This window comes from Schistocerca gregaria, chromosome 6, assembly GCF_023897955.1.
Source record: "Schistocerca gregaria isolate iqSchGreg1 chromosome 6, iqSchGreg1.2, whole genome shotgun sequence".
NCBI lineage: Eukaryota > Metazoa > Arthropoda > Insecta > Orthoptera > Acrididae > Schistocerca > Schistocerca gregaria.
The window spans coordinates 347946752-347970170 of record NC_064925.1 but is presented as its reverse complement, the minus strand read 5'-3'; the positions used below and the strand labels follow the sequence as shown (position 1 = coordinate 347970170).

Sequence of the window (23419 nt, the reverse complement as noted above, 5' to 3'; positions counted from 1 at the left end):
TGCCTTATGTACAGGGCCAATGCTGTAGGTCATATTGCAGTCTGACTTGTCCAAAACATAATATGACGTCTCTCAGAACCCCAACCCCAGCAACTAATTCACATACCCATTGTAGTCTGTGACATTTGTGATATATGGTGAATGGTAGCTGATGATGCATCCCATCAGTCCAGAATCCAGCACATTGCATCAAACCATTGATGCATTTCTAGTCCACACCTAGTGCAGTCCTCCAGGAGTGAACTTACATTTAAGGTCTGATAATCAGTTGCAGTGACGTGGATAAGATGGTAGTCATCCCTTACCTTAGTAACAATGAGTGATTCAGTACTTGCTCAATACTCCTTATAACCATTCCCTATCCACCGATCCCACACACCTGTCACTGTCATAGCAGCACACCTCATACAAACAAAATCATCAAAACATGGCAAATCCATTTAATGTAGTGAAATTATTATTATGCTCCATTCAAAATGGTTCATATACTGATATTGCCATGTCACACAATCATTTGGGTTTGAATTGCCACTTCATTTAGCAATTCTTCAGTAATTGATCTTGGGCAATTCACAGCCTTAGTAGAATGAGTACCATTGGGTCTATGTGTATATTCTATCTTTCCAGTCTTTAGTACTACTTGATGGTATACTGCTGTGCTCCTCTCCTGAGTTCAGATCTATATACACAGTGAGTCAAAGAGGACTTTACAACTTGAGAATGATGTAGAAATTTATTGAGATAAGTTACAGAATCAGTAGCAAACAAACACAAGTTTAATTCATGTAGTTCACATCAGTATCCCATTTTGCCACCAGGATCATCACAGTAGATCACATTTAAAACGGCCACTTTCACTGGTGCAGAACATGCTTGTTGTGTGTTTTGATTTCAGGAAATAAATTCTGCAACAACTGTTCAGTGCAAATATTAAACCAAATACACTAAAGAACCTCCAAGCAGGCATAGAATTTACTCTTGGCACAAGAACTTTGTTGACACATGTTGTTATTATGTCAAATAGGTATCCAGATATGCTTGAAAACTTTTTAATTCCACAGATTGATGAAGATGACTGAGCTGGAGTGGTTTACTACCAGCAAGACAGTGCACCAGCTCATTTCCTCACGGAAGTGCGAGGTTTTCTCGATAATCGTTTCCAATGTTGGTGATTAGCAGACTTGACACCACTGAATTTCTGTCTCTGGGATATCACTGAAGACTTTGCATATGTTCCTTACCCACCAAACAATTTAGCTGACCTGAAATATCGAAACTATGCTGCCATTGCACAAGTTAAATCCGATTTGCTCCAACTAGTATGGGAATAAATTGATAACTGGTGTGATGTTTGCTGCACGACAAATCGATATTTACTGATTCTGTAAGTTATCTCAATAAATTTCTAAATAATTCCGAAGTTGTAATGTCCTTTTTGACTCACGCTGTAGAATGAAGATCAGGTTTTAACATTACATCAATCATTAGTTCACTGGAGATGCAGTACAAGCATGGACTGAGGGAGGAAATAAACAATGACCATTTCAAAGGAAACATCCTAGCATTGCCTTAAATCGTTAAGGGAAACCTTGGAAAACTTAAATCTGGATGGCCACATGGGATTTGTACCACTTTCCTCCCGAATGAGAGTCCAGTTTCGTAAATATTAGGCCATCTCACTTGGTGTATTTGTTTGGACCATCTGACCTGGGTGTTGCAGTTTTCACAAATATTTATTACTACTGCTTATTTTCTACAAATAAAACATCCAAAAAACAAACCTGATGCTTCTGTGGTATGGATTTATAGCAAATTGAGCAGACTTGCACCATTCCCTGTGGTGATATTGGACTAGCACCCTGTGGGGGTTGAAGAGAGCAAATGAAAGGGAAATACGCCTCTTTCTCTGGATTGGGACAGCAATAGAGGAGACGTATTGAGGACGAGGGATATTCAAGTGCACATGTGTAGCAGACAAAGGTTGTTGTGTCAAGTGCTGGTGCCTGGCGTTTCCTCAAAACATAGTTGCGATCACCATGTGGCACACCTTGAGCAGAGTACGCATTCCATTGATGCAGGAGGTGCCGCTGGCAGGCAGAACAGGCCTGTAATTTATTAGATAAGTATTGTTTCAATAAGTCCAGGCTACATCCATCTATAAATTTTTTATGTAGATCAATAATATGTTTACTATTTACATAATCTTGAAGTCACACATGCAAAATACTTCAAGTGACGAATCATTCTGTAAGTAGGATTTCTCTAAAGCTTTTATTAGTAATTTCCAATAATGTACTGTTACTGTCTAGATGTCTAACAACTCCACTACTCACTATGTATGCCATACGTACTGTAGTAGGACCAGTTCAGACATTACCTGCACACGACCTGCAGAATCCATGGGGCGAGAGCGCGCAGGCCTTGGGTGTAACATGAGACTGGGGAAGAATGGCTGTGGTGACTGAGAAGGCAAAGGAGAATTGCCACTTCCTTCACTTGTAGGTGGTGTTGCCGATGGCAAAGGTTTGGCTGATATATGACTGAGCGAACCACGTTTGTACTCATCGCCACAAACATAACAGACCTCTGTAGCTGAATTCTTGTCTGGCATACTGAGGTCCAAAATATCTGTTCCTGTTGGGCCAGTCCCACCATAAGGACCTACAACAAAACACTGCTGTTAAGATGTCTTTTGCAAGTTATATGATACAAAGCAACTTTAGTTAGTAAATTAATTAATACATTCTGTGTTGTTTCAGCTACTTCACATGTTGTATTACTGTCAAGAATCATAGCTCAATGAAAGTTGGACCATATGCAGAAAGAACTACTACAGTAGGGTACAAAAGGTAACTGTAAGAAATGTGCAATGATATGAACAAAATGACACTTCCATTCAAAGACAATAATGACACTGAAGTCATTGCAATTTACAATGATCTCCTGGATATTCTAAATGGTGGGACATCTTTCTTGATAAAGTGTGTGATCACCATGGATGGCAATGCACACTCTGCAACATGCTTCTTGGGATATGGTGTTCCATTCTACTCCACCAGTGTGGTTGATAATTGCTGGATGGTTGTTAGTGCATTTGGACAAGATGCAATAAGTCTCCCCAACGTATCCCACACATGCTCAGTGGGATATAAATGGGCCAGTATCCTGACTATCCTATCATTCCCAGAGCTCCTCCATTTGTGGAGTTCAATAGGGTTGCGCATTGTCGTCCATAAAAATGGAGTCACGGTCAGATGTATACCTGAAAAGAGGCACAGAGAGAAGGACTGTGATAATAATGCTGACCAATGAATGAACCTTTTTCAAAGATTTGGAGGACTGTACACCCATACAACACAGTGCCTTTCCACATCATTACAACTGGACCACAAAAACGATCATGTTCAACAATGTTTGTGGGTGCATTACTTGTTCCCCCCTTGCTATATGAATGAAGGTACATCCAGAATTATCAACCAACATTATTGTGAAACTGCACTTCTTCCCCATGTGTGTCATTGAGTGCATTCAGCTCTAATATAATTTTTATGGATGACAATGTCTCACAGCATTGAACTGTGGAGGTGGAGGAACTATCTGAATAAGAGGATATTCGGCAAACGGACTGGTCTGCCTTTTCTTAGGACTTAAATCCCACCGAGAACATGTGAGACGCCTTGGGAAGATGTATCGCAGCATGTCCACATGTATCAATGACCATCCAGAAACTGTCAACTGCACTGGTGGAGAATGGAACACCCTGTCAAAAGAATTTACTACCAAACTTGTCTACAGCATGCAAGAACGTTGCAGAGCATGCATTGCTGTCCGTGGTGGCCACACACTCTGTTAATAATTATGTCCCACCTTTTGTAATGTCCAAGGAAGCATTATAAATTGTGGTTCTTTCAGTGTAGTTATTGTTTTTGAATAAAACTGTCATTTCTGTTCATCTCATTGTGTATTTATTTCAGTTACCTTGTGTACTATGTTGTAAAAAGTTCTTTCTGTGTATGGTCAAGCATGCTATGTTACTTGGTAATGATATATCATGAAAAGTTATTTTTGTCCTTAAATTTTATACACCTATGTAGATAAATGACATTGTAATAAAACTTACAAAATAGTTTATTACATATCAACTATTAAAAGCATATGCTTTCTGAAGCCCTCCTCAGTGTCTCACATTATAAGCTCAACTAATACACTGAACATAATATCAGATCCAACCAACTGTAATGACTCCAATGCATAAAAAGGCACCTTTGAATGTCAGTAAACAAGTCAGCCTATGAAAGCAATCACTGAAATAGAAATGTGTACAACATGCGGAGAGAAAATCTGCCCAAGAAATAGCAGCAGATGTAAATATATAGCAATAAAATTGTTAGCTTTCAGAAATAAAGGCTCCTGTTCTAGAAGCAGAGAGGAAAAGGTTGTAGGAAAGAGGGACTAGTAAGGCTTAATGATAAAGGAAAACTCATTCAGGACCATGGACCAAGGGAGTTACTATACAGGATGAGAATGGCAAAACCGACTGTTGATGAACAATGAGATTTGAATTTCTGAGAATTAGAAATACCAGGGAAGACAGTGCAGTACTGGACAAAACCTATTCTACAAAAACTTTCCTATTATTAAAGACAACACTATTTCCTAGTTCATGTAGAATACGTGCATGTCCCATTCCTTTGAATTACCCTGCTTTTCACTGCTGAGACGTACTTCCAGTACAATGTACAACACATGCACTGCGTGTCTGCTGTTGCACACTAAATCCACCAGTGCTTGTATGGCAGTAAAACTTATGACACTCATCCTGGTCCCATTAATAAACCTCATACTTCCCTAAAATTATTTCACTTCAGAAGGATAGATATAGACACAAAAGAGGAATAAAGTTGTGTGAATAGGAATGACTTCTTCATATGTCAGCTTTCTAATGTTTTATTTGGGAGTGCCTTCTTGCAATCCAGTGAGCTTTGTTTTTCTACACTAACAACTTTTTTTCCCATTATCTGTCACTGACTGTATCACAACTTCAGTACATGTAAGGTTACTCCGTATTTCCAATCATTAACATGTGATGTGAAAAAACATATTTTGCAGTATATCATCAGTTATATAAATTATACTTGTGCTTTCCACAAATTTTAGCAGTATTAGCCTCATTCAGACAACCATTCCCTCCAACTGCAGCTGATATTTACATGATTAAAGTATATTTTTGGAATTTTCAGAAACTACGAATATTATGCAAAATGTATTTCATAGCATATTGATGGTTCTGAGCCACATTTCATGTTCTACCAATTTTAGCAACAAAATCTGTCTTGGAAATTTGCACCTAGTTGCACTTTAAGTTCCGACATAATTAGTGCAATATTTTCACCTTTTTTCCATAGTTTGTTGCAAGTAAGTGATCAAAAGTTCATGATCACGAAGTAAACATAGGTTTTCTTTAAATGCGAACATTTCTAGGTTAGGCTTTACCGTGACTGTTACTGACATTAAATGAAACAAGTTCACTGTTACCAGTCACGGTGAGTGGTAACAGTGAAATTGTTGTTTCATTTAAACATAGGTTTCACAAAGTTAACAACTGTAACATTACACCGAGTTCTCTGCATATTGTAACTACCATAACACATTCCACTTAGTTCTCCCTTTAAACAGCTGTGCCAATAATGTCATGAATTTGTCATTTATCTTCATTATCATCAATTTTATTACTGAGCATAACTTCAAAAAAAAAACCAAAGTCCGAGACAGAAAATTTCACGTAGCTTCACAACAAAGAAAGAAGATTAGTGTATAAGGTCCTATCGACAACAAGACCATCAAAGACTGAGGAAGGGTACAGAAGAAAACTGACCATTTACTTTCAAAGTAACCATTTCACTGACCACCTAACACAATTTAGGAAAATTCTGGGAAACAAAAATCAGGATGGCTGGACCACTAACCTCCCAAATAAGAGTAAAGTGTTTTATCAATGTACCACCTCACTTGGTAAGTAGCATCAGAGAAAAAGTAGAGCTTATGCCAGCTTTCTCTCTTGTTATAACACTAAAATCTCTTTTTCATGTATTAGTAGCTTCAGTTCTTAAAGGAAACTTGCAATCATTGTAGCATAACAGATCCACAAATTAAAACAGAATCAGCAAGCTTAAAGTTATTTGTTAACTATTCAGAAAACCATTGTACCAGTCACAAACATGTGTTCTCTGACATGACATGAGTTAACTACTGTTCATAAACAGCTACAACCACCCTGACTGCTGTCAAGCAATTGGAAGCTGCTGCATTTTGCTGGCTGGGTTACTATCAGAGATACTGAAGATACCCCAGGTAATAACCTGTCACATGGATACTGCCTCCTCTCCAAAAAATAAAGAACCTACCACCACTTGGTGAGTTGATCTCAGTGGTAGGTCTAGGGGGCATTGTAAGTGAGGAAAGGATCAGGGAGAACTCAGGATGCTACACCCATCCCTTTAATCAACATATTTGAGGTTCTGTCTCCCACTGTCTCCCATCTGTTGAAAAGCCTGCCAAGCCCAGTGTCAGTGTGGAGCAGGAGCAAAAGGATAGGTGGCTATTAACCAACAGCAGTTCAAACATGTCCTCCTTAAAGATAAAAAGGGTCACCTTGTGCACTAAGTGTTTATGCCTGGAGGCCTATAAAAATATAGAAAAGAATGTTCGGACAGGCATTGAAAGGACAGTTTGCACATAGCACAATGGAACAAATTATGCCCATTGTCAGCACGCGAAGGTTATACTTGGATCATTCCAGCAACTGACAAAGAAGATTGAGAAGATCACCATCACTGGTAATATTTCAGAGAAGCACACAATCTGCAGTGCTGTCCCCAGCACTGATCATGGACTGCTTTGTCCTGAGTCAACTGGAAGGCATAAAGAAGAGACTCTGAAGGTCACTAGGCTGCAGCTTCATAGACTTGCACTACAGAAATGTAGGATTTCCTTAAAAACTCAGGGATGCTCTCCACATCATATGCTACTGTCCAGGTAGCTGATTATATGTTTATCTCCATCACTGCAGATACTGATAGCTGTAAGTGATCCTCAAGTATCAGTGTAAGATTCAAATTGTAAAGTCCAAACAATTATTCCCTGTACATGAGACTACTAAAACCATAGGGATCAATAGCTAAACCATTCAGAAAAGATTCCAAGAGTCTTAAGTAGTCCTTAATAGCAGTGGAGTCCTGCTGTGGCCACAGGTGAGTGCCTTTGGTGTCTGTGTGCTGTGTGGTTGCGTGTGACACTGTGTGTACTTTACTATAGGAAGAGCAAGAGCTCGAAGCTAGCACAGATAATTTTCTGTTGCATGTTTCTATGTGCCACACATCAGTCAGATACAGATGAGTGGCTCTATTTCCTTTATTTCACCTACTATTCCATCCAGTAATTATTAAATTCAGAAAGATGGCTAAGACCTGAAATTGACAGCAGTGAATTTTTTTGAGTAGATCCAAGCACATATCAAAAGCATAAACTAATTGGAAATGGAGATGGTGTATATACCACAGCAAGTAGGAAACTTACCTTCATCAAGACAGAAAATGACATCTCTTTGCAGTCCTTTAATACAGTCTCCCTGTTTCTCTATGACTGAATCACAATGTCTTGGAAGTTCTATTATGCCATTAAGGACACCACCTCTGTTCATCTGCTGATCTGTCGAATGGCTCAGGTAACAGTGGTACAAAGCTCTTCCAGAGAAAGATTACCACATCCAAGCATAGGTTTTCTCAAGATCAGGAACAAGTCAAGTCTGGTGGACTCATGTCTGGGCTGTATGGATGATGCGGCAACATTTCCCATCTGTACTCGTGCAATTTTTGGACTACAATACTGTCAATATGCGGGCGAGCAGCCTTGAGCAAATGAGGTCGGGTTCTGTACATTTTTCTGCACAGGTTTTGCTTGAAATTATGATAATACACTGCTGTGACACAGGTTCCACATGACAATTGTCTGTCGTGCTGATTCCTTGGTGATCATAAACAAAAATCATCATTTGCTTGAGCTTTGACTGAGCATGTTGAATTTTTTTGGATGTAGAGAATCTGAAGCTCTCCACACTCATTGGACTGTGATTTCAATTCCAGTTCAAAGTCTTGCCATCAATAATGACAATTCAACACAAGAATGCCTGACCTTCACAGTTAAATCATTGTTTGAGAAAGGTTGCAATGACCAGTTGTTTCCACTTCTCTTCATCAGTCAAACAGTGAAAGATCAACCTCAGAGAAATTTTTCTCTTCTGCATTTGTAGGAATACCAAATACTGATGTTGGGAGAATTTCCATGGCTTCAAAGAGTTCCTCACAAGCCGCACCACAATCTTTTTCAAGAGCATCTACCACAAGTTCCACACTTTCTTCATTTGTTGACTTTGGCCTTCCAGTTCTTGGATTATCATCTATGCTTATATGACCACTGCAAAAACAATTAACCAACCTGAAACTGTACTACGGTCCACTGTCAGGTTTTTGCCACATAAAGTTTCGATCTTGATGTACGACATCTGGTCTTCAATAGTCGCAATAACCTGAGACCCTGCAAGATTCATTTCTACCTCTTGGGGGAGGGGGGAGGACTTTTTTCTTCCTCCTCAATAGCTCGCATAATTTTCACCGCTGTGCATTATTTATTTATGAAATGTCCCTCGTATAACTGTATAAATATGTGCTTCCATACACCAACAGACTGTAGATTGACTGCACTTTCCCAATATTCTACCAATACACCAAAATATAACATCAGAATTACTTACAAGTGAGCCTATGTCATCATTCCATTTCATATCCTTATACAGTGTTACACTCAGGTATTTTAACGGGTTAGTCAATTCAAACTGAGACTCACTGATATTATAGTGATAGCACTATGTTTTTTCGCTCTCTGAAGTGCACAATTTTACATTTCTCCACATTTAAAGCAAGTTGCCAATCTTTGCACCACTTGGAAATATTATCATGAGCTACAGCTTCTTTCAGACAGTACTTCATTACAGATAACTGCATCATCTGCAAAAAGTCTGTGGTCATTAATATACACTACTGGCCATTAAAATTGATACACCACGAAGATGATGTGCTACAGACACGAAATTTAACAGACAGGAAGAAGATGCTGTGATATGCAAATGATTAGCTGTTCAGAGCATTCACACAAGGTTGGCACCAGTGGCGACACCTACAACGTGCTGACTTGAGGAAAGTTTCCAACTGATTTCTCATACACAAACAGCAGTTGACTGTCGTTGCCTGGTGAAACATTGTTGTGATACCTCGCGTAAGAAGGAGAGATGCGTACCATCACGTTTCTGACTTTGATAAGGGTCGGATTGTAGCCTATCGTGATGGTTGAGACCCAATGACTGTTAGCAGAATATGGAATCGGTGGGTTCAGGAGGGTAATAAGGAACACAGTGCTGGATCCCAACAGCCTCATATCACTAGCAGTCGAGATGACACGCATCTTATCCGCATGACTGTAATGGATCGTGCAGCAACGTCTCGATCCCTGAATCAACAGATGGGGACATTTGCAAGACAACAACCATCTGCACGAACAGTTCGACGTTTGCAGCAGCATGCACTATCAGCATGGAGACCATAGCTGCGGTTACCCTTGATGCTGCATCACATACAGGAGCACTTGCGATGGTGTACTCAGCGACGAACTTCCGTGCACGATGAATCCAGGTTCTGTTTACAGCATCATGATGGTCGCATCCATGTTTGGCGACATCACGGTGAACGCACATTGGAAGCATGTATTCATCATCGCCATACTGGTGTATCACCTGGCATGATGGTATGGGGTGCCAATGGTTACACGTCTCTGTCACTTCTTGTTCGCATTGACGGCACTTCGAACGTTACATTTCAGATGCGTTACGACCCGTGGCTTACCCTTCATTCGATCCCTGCGAAACCCTACATTTCAGCAGGATAATGCACGACCACATGTTGCAGGTCCTGTATGGGCCTTTCTGGATACAGAAAATGTTCGACTGCTGCCCTGGCGAGCACATTCTCCAGATCTCTCACCAACTGAAAATGTCTGGTCAACGGTGGCCGAGCAACTGGCTCGTCACAATACGCCAGTGACTACTCTTGATGAACTGTGGTATCGAGTTGAAGCTGCATGGGCAGCTGTACCTGTACACGCCATCCAAGCTCTGTTTGACTCAGTGTCGAGTCGTATCAAGGCCGTTATTACGGCCAGAGGTGTTTGTTCTGGGTAATAATTTCTAAGGATCGATGCCCCCAAATTGCATGAAAATGTAATCACATGTCAAATAAATACCCATTTATCATCTGCATTTCTTCTTGGTGCATCGATTTTAATGGCCAGTAGTGTACAACACACTTCCCTGGGATATACCCAAAGTTACTTCTACATCTGATGATGACTCTCCATTCAAGATAACATGTGCTGTCCTCCCTACCAAAAAGTCCACAATCGGTCACAAATTTCACTTGATACCCTGTACAATACAGCTTTTGACAATAAGAGTAGGTGTGGTATTGCGTTAAATGGTTTATGGAAATCACGAAATACTGTGTCTAACTGACTATCTTCACCCAAAGCTTTCAGTATGTCATGTGAGAAAAGTGCAAGTTGCGCTTCCGATGATTGATGTTTTCGGTATCTATGTCAGTCGGTATGGAGGAGGTCAGTCTGTATCTCATTGTGTTTGAGCTCTGAATATGTTCCAAGATTCTACAACAAATCTATGTCAGGAATATTGGAAGACACAGTTTTGTGAGTAACTTCTACCATCCTTCTTGGAGATAGGTGTGACTCGTGCATTCTTCCAGCTACTGGGCATGGGTTTTTGTTCGAGTGATCTCCAATAGATCATAGATGGAAGAGGGGCTAACTCAGCCGCAAATTCAATATAGGGATTCCATCGGGCCCTGGAGCTTTGTACCATTTTAACGATTTCAGCCATTTCTCAACACCATTGACACCAATTCCTATTTCACTAATCTTTCCAGTGGTATAGGATTAAATTGGGACAGTTGGGTTTCCCTTTGTAAAGGAACATTTGAAAAAACAGTTAAGCATTTCAGCTTCTGCTTTGCTACCCTCAATTTCAGTTCCTGTCTCATTTGTTAGGAAATGGACACTACCTTTGGAACCACTAACAGCCTTTTCATACAACCAGAATTTCTTTCACTAAGATATAACATTATCGATTTTTTATCTAGTTTACTGAACATATATACCTTTCTGCTTGTTTTAGTTTAGTGGGGTTCGAACTATCTGTTCTAGTTAGTTTTCACAGAAGGCAATTAGTAACGCTTGAAGGATGTCTTATCGCGCTCACCATTAACAAGACTGTAATTTTTCCAACTGATTGCTGGATGATTAAAGTCTCTACTTATGATTACAGAATAACAGGGGAACTTACTTACTAGCAAACTGACATTTTCTCTCCAATTTTTGGTTACATCAAGAAATTAGTCTGGTGGGCAAGAGAAGGATCAAGTTACCATTCTATGCCCACCCCAGCACTGAGTCTTGCCCAAATAATCTCACATGGAGTTTCAATTCCTATCTCGGTGGACTTGAGTCTTTTGCCTACTGCAACAAATACACTCATTAATCAATCCTTTTGACAGACACTTAAATTTTCCCCAAAAGTCGCACTCTGTCAATTTCGGGTTTCAACCAGATTTCTATACCTAGTATTATGGGAGCTTCACTGCTTTTCAAGAGCATTTCGAGTTCTGGCACTTTGTTGTGAGTGCTTCAGCAGATGATGTTGCTGCTGCTGTTGTTGTCTCCAATCCAGAGACTGGTTTGGTGCAGCTCTTCGTGCTACTCTATTCTGTGAAAGTCTCTTCACCTCTGAATAACTACTGCAACCCACATCTTTCTGAATCTGCTTAGTGTATTCATATCTTGGTCTCCCTCTATGGTTTTTTTACCCTTTACACTTCCCTCCAAAACTAAATTGGTGATCCTTCGATACCTCAGAACATGTCCTACCAACTGCTCCCTTCTTATAATCAAGTTGTGCCATAAATTCCTCTTCTACCCAGTTCTATTCAGTAACTCCTCATCAGTCATATGATCTACCCACCTAATCTTCAGCATTCTTCTTTAGCATCACATTTTGAAAGGTTCTATTCTCTTCTTGTCTACGTTGGTTATCGCCCATGTTTCACTTCTACATGACTACACTCCATACAAATACTTTCAGAGAAGACTTCCTGACACTTAACTCTATACTCAATGTTAACAAACTTCTCTTCTTCAGAAATGCTTTCTTTGCCGCAGCCAGTATACATTTTATATCCTCCCTGCTTCAACAGCCATCAGTTATTTTGCTCCCCAAATAGCAAAACACATTTACTACTTTAAGTGTCTCATTTCCTAATCAATTGCCCCAGCATCACCTGATTTAGTTTGACTTCATTCCATTATCCTCGTTTTGCTTTTGTTTTTGTTCATTTTATATCCTCCATTCAACACACCGCCCATTCTATTCAGCTGCTCTTCTTGGTCCTTTGCTTTCTCTGACAGAATTGCAATGTTGTCAGCAAACCTCGAAGTTTATATTTCTTCTCCATGGATTTTAATTTCTACTGGGAATTTTTTTGTTTTGTTTTCTTTAGTGCTTGCTCAATATACAGACTGAATAACATCAGGGATAGACTACAACCCTGTCTCACTCCCTTTCCAACCTTAGGTTTTCCTTTCTTTAATCTATCTTCTAAGATAAGTCACAGGGTCAGTATTGCCTCGCATGCTCCAACATTTCTATGGAATCCAAACTGATCTTCCCTGAGGTCGGCTTCTACCAGTCTTTCCATTCGTCTGTAAGGAATTCTGGTTAGTACTTTGCAACTGTGACTTAGTAAACTGATAGTCTGATAATTTTCACACCTGTCAGCACCTGCTTTCTTTGAGATTGGAATTATTACATTCTTCTTGAAATCTGAGGGTATTTCACCTGTCCCATACATCTTGCTCACCAAATAGAAGAGTTTCGTCATGGCTGGTTCTCTCAAGGCTATCACTAGTTCTAATGGAATGTTGTCTACTCCCGGGGCCTTGTTTCGACTCAGGTCTTTCAGTGCTCTTTCAAACTTGTCACACAGTATCATATCTCCCATTACATCTTCATCTACGTCCTCTTCCATTTCCACAATATTTCCCTCCAGTTCATCGCCCTTGTATAGCCCTCTATATACTCCTTCCACCTTTCTGTTTTCCCTTCTTTGCTTAGGACTGGTTTTTCATCTGAGCTGCTGATATTCATACAGGTGGTTCTCTTTCCTCCAAAGGTCTCTTAATTTTCCTGTAGGCAGTATCTATCTTACCCCTAGAGATACATGTATCTACATCCTTACATTTGTCCTCTAGCCATCCCTGCTTAGCCATTTTGCACTTCCTGTCAATCTCATTTTTGAGACGTTTGTATTTCTTTTCGCCTGCTTCATTTACTGCATTTTCATATATGGTGAAGCGAAATTCGGGCACTCGGCCTTCACAGCGCGACTCCTCACATGCCAGCAATAAAAAAAGTCTGTCACAAAATTTCGGTCGGCTAGTACATCTGGCAGAAAAAGGATGTTAAAGAGTGACAATATGGCAACACTGTAACCACATGTATATTACCTACCTCTGTCACCACATACGAATTGTGCTGTACAGTTGGTGCAGTGGATAGAATTTTGGGTTAGCAAGCAGGAAGTCGAAGGTTCGATCCTGGGTTCAAGCATAGGTTTTTTATTTTGTAAATGTAGCCCAGGCAGTAAAGTATCTGGCATCTTAATCATCAACAGCGATAGCAGCTGGTCCTCTGGAAAACATTTGCACTTACATATGACAATCGTAGAAATAGAAGATTGCTCAGCTTTGAAAGATGGCCTTTCCATGTCGTTGGCTTGAATTTATTCGCACTTCATTTAGTAGATGTGGAACCTGTTTTCTTTGTACGCTCCTCTAATGGTCACATAAATTAGTACCAACTATTATTCTCGTCTCGTTCAGGTCAATTACATTTCGTTGGGGCCTTACGTTATCAGTAGGACTAGCACTGCGCTTTGCGAATAATGTCCAAACTCTGTTATTATTTGTATGTGTTATTACCATGGTACCATTAATTGTTTCAACTGCCTATTTCTTATTTCTCTAAACACGCATTTGTTGTGTCCGGCATTACAAAATGAAATGTCATAATGAAATCATCAAATTAAAAAATGCACCCCAACCCAGGATTGAACCCTCAACCTCCTGCATGCTAAACCAAAAAACTCTAGCCACTGCACAAACTGTGCGGCACGAGTAATTTGTGCCGTCAGAGGTAGTTATCATACGTGTTGTTACAGTGTTGCCACATTGTCACTCTAACGTTGTGGCAGACATTTCTTTTATCAATGGCATGTGAGGAGTCGCGCTGGCAAGCCCGAGTGCGCAAATTTCGCTTCACCCTCTATTTTCTCCTTTCATCAATTACATTCAATATCTCTTCTGTTACCCATGCATTTATACTAGCCCTTGTCTTTTTACCTACTTGATCCTCTGCTGCCTTCACTATTTCATCCCTCAAAGCCACCCATTCTTCTTCTACTGTATCTCTTTCCCTTGTTCTTGTCAATCATTCCCTAATGTCCTCTCTGAAACTCTCTACAGCCTCTGGTTCTTTCAATTTATCCTGGTCCCATCTCCTTAAATTCCTACCTTTTTGCAATCTCTTCAGTTTTAGTCTACAGTTCATAACCAACAAATTGTGGTCCGAGTCCACATCTGACCCTGGAAATGTCTTACAATTTAAAACATGCTTCCTAAATCTCTGTCTCACCATTATACAATCTATCTCAAACCTTCTAGTGTCTCCAGGCCTCTTCCACGTATACAACCTTCTTTCATGATTCTTAAGCCAAATGTTAGCTGTAATTAAGTTATGCTCTGTGCAAAATTCTACTATGTGTCTCCCTCTTTCATTCCTTACCCCCAATCCATATTCACCTACTATTATTCCTTCTCTTCCTTTTGCTACTATCGAATTCCAGATATTGCGAACCTGACACCCACTTATCAGGCATTATCATCATCATCATCACTACTACTACTACTACTGCTACTACTATTACTACTGTTGTTGTTACATTTTTTCAGCTTAATAGTACTCACACTGTACATTAATCTTCTGAGCATTATTGATTAATATGCAGTTTTCATTTCCTTTTTACATTTTTTGTTTGTATATGATCACAATTGAATTCTGAAGTATTAAGCCTGGGGGGGGGGGGGGGGGGGGCGGAAACACTTCCCCAGCAGAAATTAATTATTATTGTATTCCCAATCCCGCATTTCTAATTATTCAGATGATTAAAATACCTTTTGGTCATTTTTCACAATTAATGCTGTTCGTTAAAAACATCAAAAGTTCAAAATAATGAACTATGTGAAAAAAATTGAAAATTTCATCAACTTTATAAAAATAAAATTATTGTACATACATAAATGTAATTTATCTTAAAATGTTATTACATACAAAAGTCTTCCTGTGTACACAGATATGCTAATGCAAAAATTCCCCAATGAAGTGGTGATATAGGTTAGGGGAGGGAGTGGGTATGTTGACCACCATTCCTAGGTAGCAGGAGGATGCTGAGTTGAATAAAGGCTGCTTTACACGCATCACTGATGCAACATTACTATGACTGGCCCGTTACAGCACTGGTTGTAACGCCACAATAGCGCCTATTCACAGTAGTCAGTATTTCTTTCAGTATGTACACTTGAGCAGCCTTTCTCAGACAATGATCTTATGCTGATTGTTCTGATTTTGGAATGAAGAAGTGGTTCATCAGGCATCGAAAAGTAGATAAACAGTAGGGGAATTGGCACTTTGTGCAGTGAACTGATGCATGAAGGAATAAAAGTTCCATGAATAATTCAGAATATCATATAATTCATTCAACTTACTATTGAACAAGTTGTATGTTCATCTAAAAACGTGAAACACACAGTGGAGAACAGCCATCACACCAAGAGAACAGCTCGCCATTTACTTGAGGTTAGTTAGAATTTAATGTAATTAACTGGCACTTGGCAATTTATTGGTAATTAAATATAAGAAATCAACATTCATCATTATAGGCTTCTGTTGTATAGACTTGAGTATTTTCTTTTGTCTCACTCAATACCGATTCATTACTGCTAAGATCACCTGTGAGATCTTTATTTGTTACATCCCTACAGCCTATCTTTTTTTTCAGATGTCTGGTGACTGAAGATGCACTAAATATTATTTCATTTAGTTATCACTAGGGCACAATATGGTTCACAAAAACATAAGAGATACCTGCAGGACAATTACAGACAATATAATGGATGAACTGATGCCTACTCCTACAAAAGAAATGTAGAACAACATTGTGATGCATTTTTATAAAATGTGGCATTTTTCCTAATTTGAAAAACACATTTCTATTCAGGCTCCTTTAAACAATGGACCACTATTCAATAACCCTCTGGCAGGTGCGCATGTATTTTATTGCACAAGCAGTCACACAGAGCATTTTGTGCAGCACTTTTACTGCTCAGTTCTATAGTTATTTTAATATGCTCTCACACTAGTATTGACATTAATTAGTTTATTGTTTTTAAGGGTAGATATAGCATCACTCAAAATTATATTAAAATATTGATATAACAAATTTTATTGTGCAGTTAATACAAATAATTTATTATGGGCATAGTGGAAAATACTAAGATATAGTTTTACATACCTAGACAAGAAATGTCTTTACACTGTTGCTCACTTAGAGTGTGATAAAATTGTTTCATTATTTAACATGCCTGTTAATTATACTTTATTTACAAATGTTGATATACATCTAAACACATAAATGACATAGTTATAAAATATCTATATTTCCTGTCAATGTTGAAAATTAATATATTGATAGTGAATGGCTACAGAAACCATATTATAACAGCTTACAGACAGGCCATGTTCATTACTTAGTAATAAGAGATGTCAAGATTCAAATCACTAGCCATCTGAGTCTGCAGGTGTAACGTGACACTTTTCACATGTGTAACTAACTTGTACGCCTCCTGAAAACAAAACTATTACAAGAATCACACTTTATTGTTGTGTTAATATTCATGGCCCTTCCATAAATAACACAGCATCCCTGTTTCTTAGCTGAATGCTTCTCAACTTGCTCAGATGTTGTCCAGTACCTTTGAAGGAACAGCAGTATGTCCTTGATAAGGCTCTGTATTTTGGCTGTTTCTATCAGATGTGATTTCATGAGGTCATAAGTCAGGTTCTTCAGAAATACTATTCTTGTAACCTTTCGATTTTGTCCATTTGCGTAAAAAAGGATCTGGGCGTCGATACCAGCAATGTCCATTAGAGTGAAAAAGACTACCAAAAGCCACCTTCTTGTTATACGAGCCACAGAATATGTGCCATACATCTGGACGACTGCGTCAACACCACCCTTAGTGGCATTGTGATCTAGCACTATCTCTGGCTTTCGGGAATCTTCATCAATAGTACCTGAATCATGAATAGTTGACAACAACAAAACCGCCTTGTTCTTATTTGATACGTATGAATCCAATGTCAAATCATTTTTATATCTGAAGAGGATGAACCACGTAGTTGATTTTTCTTGGGCAGGAATTCCACGGGAATTTCTCATTTATTCTTTCTGAGTGTCCCAATATGCACAAGCCTTTTACCTAATAGCAACATAGCCAAGGGGCAACTTGTATACCAACTGTCAATAGTTATATTCCTGTTGGATCCCTCTATATGACTCACAAGTCTTTGAACTATTTCTGACACTGAATTTGATACTGCATAAGGTCCTTCGGGCTGTGTTCTGCAATATACCTCAAGGTTGATTGTAAAAAATGATTTTGCTTCACAAAACGCAAATATCTTAATGCCATATTTGGCAGGTTTGTTGTGGATATTTTGCACAAATCCACAGCGACCACTAAACGCTTGAAGTTTTTCATCAATGATTAAAAACTCGATTTTTCAACAGGTTATCCAGAATCAAACTTACTGTGGCCAACTTATCAAATCTTCTCCTCTCTTCTCTTGTGCTTTTATCATTTAAACAAATACGAAGTAGCAAGAATAGAAACCGCTTGTGGCTCATCACAGCTCTTCCAATTTCGGTTCATGATCAATCAGTCTTCCACAGTTCATTTGTTCGTATATTTCACAGCAGTGTTAATCATTTCCATGTTAATTATCTTGAGGGGTCCAGAAATGTCGGTTGTTACATCCCTGGCAATATCCATGGGTCCAGGAAAAAGTTTTACAATATTTTCCCTTCTTGCTTTGCTTGAGGCAGAGCTAGTACACTTCCTCCATTTAAAAGTTTTGTCTCTTTCCACAAACCAATCACCAATAGAACATGGTTGACAATTACTGTCTTCAATTTCGTCTGACTCATACTCTTGTTCTCTTTCAGAGTCATCGTCACTACGAGTAATTACCTCCACTTCCACATCAGTATCACCGTCCAATACAGTGTCTACATCTTTCGTAAAATCTGGATCTTCATTCACAAGCCATTCAAGTTCTCCATTAGTTAAACACTTTCTTGCCCTAAAACAAAAATTTATATCGAACATGGGCCACTGGAATGTTGCAAGTAAAATAACCGCCATGTTCAAAGATGTAAAAATATACTTACATAAGCAGTCGCGCAATGGGCTGAGTGCGCCAGAAGTGGCAGCATTACACTAAATTCTCCATTTGACAAATTCCTTAACACTGACAAAGTACTGCACTGAACATAACAGTCGTCAGAACAATACTGAAGTAATATGTCAAGTTTTAAAGGCCTACATTGTTGCAAACACATTGGATACGCCAATTATATAAATTTCGCACACTGTGCACTGACGTGCCTGCTCTAGGGTTAATTACACGAAGACATTCTCCTTAACTCTGTTGCCCCTTGTAGACACTAAGTGTAACTATACTGCTACTGATGTTGGGGCATATGAAAAGAAAATTTACAGCTACAGCCAACACACTGAAACAATAATATTTTACCTTAGCTGGTTTTATTCATTGATGTAAAATCAGAAATATACACACGTTATCACAAGTTGTTTTTATTTCTGCTCCAGTTTTATTCCCGAGAGTATTGTTAAGCTCTGTGGTCATGTATTAGGGGTTGGCGAGATCATACAACACAGGATAGTTGTGCAATAATTCAAAAAGTTCATTGTCATTCACGTTTATGATGTTAAACTACTACTCAGCATCACAACAATCAGACTATGATGCAACCTTGATGTAAGAAAATATTGGCTGCAAGGAATAGGTCAACCACAATACCATGACAGGAGCATGGTTTGCATTGTCGAATCATGGGCGAGTGTGAACATTGTCTTTAAACTCCTGGAACAATACCTCCAAACATGTCAGCAGCATAATGGCCAGTCATGCCACTGTCACATCACTGACATGCGTGAAGTGCCATTAAGGCTGACAACTATAGATGTACACTATTATTCTACACTGAAGCATCAAAGAAACTGGTATATGCATATGTATTCAAATACAGATTTATTTAAACAGGCAGAATACAATGCTGCAGTTGGCAACACCTATATAAAACAAACAAGTGCCTCGCACAGTTGTTAGATCAGTTACTGCTGCTACAATGGTAGGTTATCGAGATTTAAGTGAGTTTGAATGTGGTGTTATAGTTGGCACATGGGCGACGGGACTCAGCATCTCTGAGGTAGTGATTATGTGGGGATTTTCCATACGACTATTTCACAAGTGTAACATGAATATCAGGAATCTGGTAAAACATCAAATCTCAGACATCGCTGCAGCCAGAAAAAGGTTCCTGCGAGAACAGGAGCAATGACGACTGAAGAGAATTTTTCACTGTGACAGAAGTGCAACCCTTCTGCAAATTGCTGCAGATTTCAATACTGTGCCATCGAGTGTCAGCATACGAACCACTGAACGAAACATCATCATTATGGGCTTCTGGAGCACAAGGCCCATGCGTGTACCCCTGATGAATCCATGACACAAAGATTCACACCTCACCAGGGCCCGTCAATACGGACACTGGACTGTTGATGGCTGAAAACATGTCACCTGGATGGCCGAGTCTCATTTCAAAATGTATTGAGTGGATGGATGTGTACATAAGAGGAGACAACCTCATGAACCCGTGTCAGCAGGGGACTGTTCAAGCTGGTAGAGGCTGTGCAATGGGGTGGGACGTGTGCAGTTTGAGTGATATGGGACCTCTGATACCTCTAGATGCAACTCTGAAAGGTGACATGTATGTAAGCATCCTATCTGATCACCTGCACCATTAACGTCCATTGCGGATTCTGATGGATTCGTCAATTCCAGCAGGACAATGCGACACCCCCCCCCCCCCCCCAAAAATCCAGAATTGCTACAGAGCAGCTCCAGGAACACACTTTCGAGTTTAAACACTTCCGCTGGAAACCAAACTCACCAAACATGAACATTATTGAGTATATCTGGGATGCCTTGAAACATGCTGTTCAGAAGAGATCTCCACCTCGTCATACTGCTATTAATTTATGGACAGCCCTTCAGGATTCATAGTGTCAATTCCCTCCATCACTACTTCAGACATTACTCAAGTCCATGCCACATCATGTTGCGGCAGTTCTGCGTGCTTGTGGGGGCTCTTACCAGGTCAGATGGTTGGAAAAATCATAGTAAAACAAGTTCCATATGTCAAAACTCGTCCCATTAAAAAAATCAACCTCATTTATTCAGTTTATTTTACACCTTATATAACTGATGCCATTATCTTCATCATCTCAGAAACTTTGAACCTGTGCTAAAATATAAGTCTTATTACACATTTCTGGGGTCATATTCTAGCCAGATCTAGGCAACAGTCGGTTTGCCTCCTTCAATCAGTTTGGTGTAATGAAACTTCCTGGCACATTAAAACAGTACCAAACTGGGACACGAACCTGGGACCTTTGCCTTTCATGGGAGTGCACTCAAACCACCAAACCATCAAAACTAAGGTTGACTCATGAACCATCCTCACAGCTTTACTTCTGCCAATATCTCATCTACTACCTTCCAAACTTTACAGAAGTTCTCCTGTATATCTTGCAGGACTAGCATTCCTGGAAGGAAAGACACTGTGGAGACACGGCTTAGCCGCAGCCTAAGTTTTATTTGCAGAATGGATTTTCACTCTGGAGCGGAGTGTGGACTGATATGAAACTTCCCGCCAGAGTAAAACTGTGTCCCAGACCTGGATTCAAACCTGGGACCTTCGCCTTTTGTGGACAAAATCTGCAAAAATTTGAGGTTGCTGTAAACATTGTCTGCCTGATCATTAACACACAACATTAACATGGGTGCCAAAACACTTATCTGGGGCACAACTAAAGTTACTTCTAGCTCTTTTCCTAAGGATAGGGCAAGCAAAGGGCACCTACACAACCCATTATACTTTATGCTGGTCTTTGCCGTTTTCACAGTTGCTGCCAATTTTTGCCAAATTGCCTGCAGCTTCTGTTAATTTGAAAATCTATATTTTCAGAAAATGAAAAATAAGTGTTTTAGTTCTTCAGGTAGGTTCTCCCTGTCTGACAGCTTAGAAGATGCATCAATGACAATCACAAATACCATATTTTAAGGGGGATAACTGTGCCTCAAAGCACAGAAGTAAAGCTAAATGTGCACAGAGCCTTTCCTTAAAAACGGAACAGAAACAGCCAAGGAAACCTAGTCATTGAGCATTTCCTGGAAAGTATTCATGAATAGTGATATAGATTGAACCGTATCATGACAATGACTCCAGGTTTCTGCGACAACATAAATAAGATACGAATGCATAGTTTTTCAGTGATAAATACTGATAAAATTTTCTTGGGCTTCCAGCCACATGCAGTGGTTCAAAATCCACAAGCTTTCGGCCAAGTTCTCCTGGGCCATTGTCAAGTGGTGATTTATACAGCTGCGCTGTCTTCGCTGACGTCATTGGTGCTCGCTCCAGTAATGCTGTCATTGCGTGCTTGCCGCGCCTGCTTCAACTTTCCAAGTTGTGCTTAGCGACATGCCACTGTCTTTATTATGAGTGTTGTCAGAAATTTTTAACTCTACCGCTTCTTTTATAACACTGTCTCAAAAACTAGTAGTTCACATAATAACAGATGTCTCAGCAAATGCAGTACAGCATCCATTTCATAAAACATGTTCCGCCACCGCTGATTTCACAGGATACCGTAGGCGAAAACATCTCTCGTGTTCCACACGGCACTTTTCAATAGTATGTACAGTCTGTCTGATATAGAACTGTCCACACCCACATAGTATTTTATACACTCCTGGCATTCTTAGTCCAACAACATCTTTCACAGGCTTCATTAGCTGTCAAATTTTAGTCAGTGCCCTAAAAACCGTATTGATTTTATGCTTCTTTAGAAGCCTGCTAATCTTTCCTGTTATTGAGCCACACAACAGCAAGAATGCAAGCTTCTTCATGCCCTCCTTGGAGGTCTTCTGCTTATGTTTCTTCGGCAAGATGGCTTGCGAAATCTGGAAGTTGTTGTAGCCGTTTCTTTGAAGACTTTCCGTAAGTGGCTCAGTTCCTTCTGAAGGCTTTCAGCATCTGAAAAGGCTTCAGCTCGATGCACCAATGTCCTCAGTACAGAACAATTATGCGAAAGGTCGTGATAGCTGGTAAAGTGCAGATATTGGACTGTGTGGGTGGAGTTTCCGATAAAGACTGTGGCCAAGACACAATTTCTTTCCAGCAGACGTGGTGGTCTAGAAAACGTAAGGCACCATCTGTCTCTACTTCTATCATGAATCTGATATTATCGTGGATACTGTTGATGTGGCTGAAAAATTCTCCCAGCTTTTCACGCCCGTGAGGCCAGACAATGAATGTGTCATCGATGTAACAATAAAAGCAACTAGGCTTTGCAGGAGCTGTGTCCAGGGTGAGGTTCTCAAAGTAGTCCATGAAGAGGTTGGCTATTACTGGAGCTAATGGGTTTCCCATTGTGATGCCGTCCATCTGGCTAAAATAATCTCCATCATACAAAAATTATGATGATGTCGAAGTGCGCTTCAATAAATCCACAACAGTGTCAACAAATAACTGAGAGAGCAAATCTAAAGACTCTTTGAAAGGAACCCGCATGAAGAATGACGCCACATCAAAGCTAAACATCATATCTCCTCCTCCAAGACACAAGCATTTGATTCAGCTGATGAAATCAGTCATATTCTTAATGCGGTGCTGACAATGACCCAGGTGTGGAGTAAGGAGGGTGGCCAGAGGTTTAGCTAGTCTATACATTGGTGATCCAATGGGACTTATGATGAGACGTA

At 39.7% G+C, this 23419-nt stretch overlaps 1 protein-coding gene across 2 annotated transcripts in view; it reads right to left on the bottom strand.

Annotated features, from left to right (window-relative positions):
- Positions 1–23419, bottom strand: part of LOC126279117 (protein piccolo) — a 593503-nt gene that overhangs the window by 534328 nt on the left and 35756 nt on the right. For both annotated transcript variants that reach the window (XM_049979596.1, XM_049979597.1), the window contains exons 4-5: positions 2378–2661; positions 1782–2105 (exon numbers count right to left, since the gene is read on the bottom strand). In XM_049979596.1, coding sequence (XP_049835553.1) covers positions 1782–2105; positions 2378–2661 — 608 coding nt within the window. The remainder of the gene's footprint in view (positions 1–1781; positions 2106–2377; positions 2662–23419) is intronic.